Source organism: Theropithecus gelada, chromosome 16 (assembly GCF_003255815.1).
Source record: "Theropithecus gelada isolate Dixy chromosome 16, Tgel_1.0, whole genome shotgun sequence".
NCBI classification, from domain to species: Eukaryota; Metazoa; Chordata; class Mammalia; order Primates; family Cercopithecidae; genus Theropithecus; species Theropithecus gelada.
The window spans coordinates 28,377,097-28,381,004 of record NC_037684.1 but is presented as its reverse complement, the minus strand read 5'-3'; the positions used below and the strand labels follow the sequence as shown (position 1 = coordinate 28,381,004).

The 3,908-nt window shown below is 64.4% G+C and overlaps 1 protein-coding gene across 1 annotated transcript; it reads right to left on the bottom strand.

The window, feature by feature from the left end:
* Nucleotides 1-1,250: 1,250 nt before the first annotated feature.
* On the bottom strand, nucleotides 1,251-3,394 carry GJD3 (gap junction protein delta 3). Its single transcript, XM_025362834.1, has 2 exons — nucleotides 3,377-3,394; nucleotides 1,251-3,306 (listed from the first exon to the last, which is right to left on the bottom strand). The coding sequence occupies exon 2, from the start codon at nucleotides 2,621-2,623 to the stop codon at nucleotides 1,742-1,744; it is 882 nt and encodes a 293-aa protein (XP_025218619.1). The 5' UTR covers nucleotides 2,624-3,306; nucleotides 3,377-3,394; the 3' UTR covers nucleotides 1,251-1,741.
* Nucleotides 3,395-3,908: the final 514 nt, after the last annotated feature.

Sequence of the window (3,908 nt, the reverse complement as noted above, 5' to 3'; positions counted from 1 at the left end):
GCGGCTGCTCTGGGCAAAGGAACAGCACGTTCAAACGCTTGGCAGCAAGCAGGCCTGGTGCTTGTTAGAACAGAAAATTCCCTATGGTTCTGAGCACACCTGGAGGCCGGTGCTGTGGGGTCAGAGGCCTGACGGGGGCAGGGCTTCAGAAGGAAGCCTTGTGAGGCGCTGGACTCACCTGAGGGCAGGGGTGCTGCCCCCAGCCCCAGGTTTAAGTAGCGGGGGAGCTATTCAGAAAGACCTCCCACTGCTGTGCGGGCACAGGAGGAGAGCTGAGAATGATGCCAGGAACTCAGAAGGACAGGGTGGGGTGATGGCGGGGAACGCACAGCCTGGTCGGCAGGATGCGGTGAGGCCCTCAAGGTGCAGTCCGATGATGGCCCCTGGATTTATCAGTTAGGTCCTGGGTGATCTCATGGAGAGCAGCCCACTGGCTGGTGAAGGTGGAGGGCAGACGGGAGGGGAGACACAGGAGGGGGATGCGCTGCATAGGCAGCGGTTCTTCCAATGCCCGCAAGGAAGAAGGGGGTGGTCCGAAGGGAAAGCTGGGCCCGGAGCGCGTGTTTTGGGAGCTTTCTCCTGCGGACAGAAGAGACTTTCCCGTTTATAGCCTGGGGGAGAAGTAGCGGCGGGGAGGATGCAGATGGAGGAGGGAGGCATAACACATGTCTGGGTTGCCCTCTGGCGCGCCGCCCACCCCCACCCCCCCTCCATGAAAGGGCCCAGCCCCCGCCTCGCTACAAGGCGGACAGTGAGGATGTGCTCATAGGCTCCCGAGGATTGAGGCCTGCCCTGGGAAGGGGAGCCTCTCCTCCTCTTCCCTCGCTGGGCGGGGTCTCTTGGGAGGAGGACAGACCTTCTGTGATGCCCTGGCAGGTGGGCTCGGTTAGGGTGGTAGGGAGGGAGCCATTGTGTCTGCTGCTGACATCGGACCCTGGCCACCCCCGCAGTGCATACCAGAGATCACACACACACGCGTGCACACACGGAGGTCACGCAGGATGTACACATGCACACATAGTGCACAAGGATGTTTCTGTGTACAGCTGTGCACACGCAGCCCAAGCAGGATGCACATGTGCGTGTGTGCACAACGCACTCACACAAAGCTCACAAGGATGTGAGCACACAGCTCTCACGGGGCATACATGTGTCTATGTGCATGTGCACACAGCTCACCCGGAAGGGTTACGTGTGTGTGCACAAGTGGGCCTCACGCAGGGAGTACACATGCGCGCACATGCACAGTGTTCACACAGGGTGTACAGGTGCGCGTGCACACAGCTCGCAGTGCTTATGTGTCCGTGTGTGCACATTCACAGAGAGCCCACACGGGGACCACTCTCTGAACACAGAGAGTGCCTGAGAATGCTGGCATCACAGTTGTTTTTGTCCCCAGTAAAACAACCACCCTCCACCTTCCGCTCTGCTCTCCCCCTCCGGTCCACTCTCTCTCAGGGCCCTGGTCTCCTTCCTTTCCACCTGGGTGGTGGCATCCAGGACCCGCCTGAGTTCATTCTCCGCCCCCAGCTCGGCCTGCCCCAGGTGCTGCCGGCATCCACTGGGAGGCAGTACGAGGCAAGTGCGATGCCGCCCGCGGGCCGTCCCCACAGCGCGTCTCCTGCCAGGACAAGTCCCACCACAGCTCTGGTGGAAGCAGCTTCCGGTTTCTGCGGTGCGGGCGGCGGAGGTGGCGGGGTCCGGCCCTCGCCGTCCAGCCCGCGCGAGGCGGGGCCCGCCCCTAGATGGCCAGGTCTCGGCGGCCGGTGGCCGGTGACGCCTTGCCGCGGCCGCTGCCGCCCTCGCGGTGGCTGGCTGGCGCCCGGTGCGCATAGGCGGGCGGGGCGCAGGACTCGGGGCCGGGGTGCCGGGAGGGCAGGGTCGGCAGCGGAGGTGGCGGCGGCGGCGGGAGCAGCTTCTGCGCCTCTTCGTGTGCACGGTTGCAGCAGTTGTCACGCTCCCCGGCGCGCGGGCGGCCCTTCCAGAGCAGGTGGCCCAGCTCAGCTACGCTGAGCAGCGCCGACAGCAGCCCCACCGCGAAGTAGAAGAGCACGAAGACGGTCTTCTCGGTGGGCCGGCTCACGAAGCAGTCGACCGTGTGCGGGCAGGGCGGGCCGGCGCACGCGAAGTGCGGGACCACGCGGAAGCCGTAGAGCAGCGCCTGGCCGCCCAAGAAGGTCAGCTCGGCCAGCAGGCGCAGCGCCACGCTCAGCAGGTAGCAGCGGCGCGCGCGGCGGGCGCGCAGAGCGCATGGCGCGCACTGGGCCTCGGGCAGTCCAGGGGCGCACTGCGCCGCCGCCTGAGCGCCGCCAGCCTCCTTGCCGGCCCGGTGCATGGAGTAGACGACGAACAGCACCGGGGGCGCCGAGAGCAGCAGGATGTGGAAGAGCCAGAAGCGGTAGTGGGAGACCGGGAAGGCGCGATCGTAGCAGGTCTGGCGACAGCCCGGCTGCAGCGTGTTGCATACGAACTCCTCTTGCTCGTCCTCGAACACTGCACCGCCCACCGTGGCCAGCACCAGGATGCGGAAGATCAGCATGACCACCAGCCAGAGGCGGCCCACGAGCGGCGACTGCAGCTGCACGGCGTCCAGCAGCGAGCCCAGGAACGCCCACTCCCCCATGGCGCTGGGGACGCGGGGCGGGGAGTCAGGGGATGGGGCAGGTCAGAGACCCCCGCCCCTTCCGCGCCCATCGGGATGGGGTCCGTTGGGCCTTCTCTGACTTCAGGGTGAGTAGTGGGGTGGGAGAGGCCCGGGTTTAACGATGAGACCAGTGTGAAAGGGAGGGCCACGGGAGGGCCCGAGGGGAGCAGGCGACGCTCAGCTATAGGTTCCCTTCTCTTTGGGGCCGATGGGTGCTGGGGAGGAGCCCCCATTTGCGTTTTAGCCGCACCCCCTGTGCCGTCTCCGTTCGACCCTGGGATCCTCCAGATCCCAGATTCTTAGGAAGGACCTTGGAGATCAGCTGGGCCAGCCCCTGACTTGCCTTGTGGAAGCGGAAATCCAGCGGTGCCCTTAGCTGTCAAGGATGCTGTGGGAAGAGTGGAGCCTCGAACCCCGAGCCTCCAGACCCAATTTGGTGCCCCTGGGAGGAGTGGGAGTGGCGGAGGCAGCGAGACCACTCCTTTCTCGGCCGACCATTTCTCTCGCCATTTTCACTGCAGTGAACTCCTCTCAGTGTGGGGGGCTGGTACAGAGGCAACCCCACTTTCGTAACTGTCACAGGGTCCCTTGTCAGAGGTGTCCCTGCTCTCCTACCCCAGCGTGGTGGGAATGCGGAGCCAGGCCTCTCCCTCCTCCCCAGCCTCCTGTGCCTCCAGCCTCCATATCTCCTGAGACCCTCTCCACCCCACACTCACACAGGTCCCCACACACCGCTGGTGCCCCTAAACCATCACCCAACCCCACTCACCCTGGGGCCGGGACTGGGGTGTCAGAGCTGAGCCAGGGACCTTGGGAGGTGGCTGGGACCGGCGCCTCCTTCTCCCTCTTTCATTTTCCCTTTCGGATTTGGCCAGGATGGAGGACAGGACAGGATGGCTGAGAGGGGTTAGCGCTCCCCCTTCTCTTAAAGGAACAGGGTGACCCTGCTGACTGGCTCCGCCCTTGGGAACAGGCACGGGCCACGCCCCTTGCTGGGCTCTGTGGCCCTCACTTTTTGGCCCCCCACCCCATAGCTAAATTTCCATCTGGAAATGGGGGAGGGGGTTAACCAGAGCCACATCCTTTACCAAGGAAGCTGGGGGGTTCCTAGAAGCCCTTCCCAGAGAGACCCTCAGCCTGGAGCCTCGATCCCCTATGCACTAACCATGCCCTGTGAAGATGGTCTTTGGGGACAGAGGGAGGTTTGCTGCTGGAGTTTAAGGGGCAGCAAACATCTAACAGCTTCTGGTTCCAGCTCTGCCAC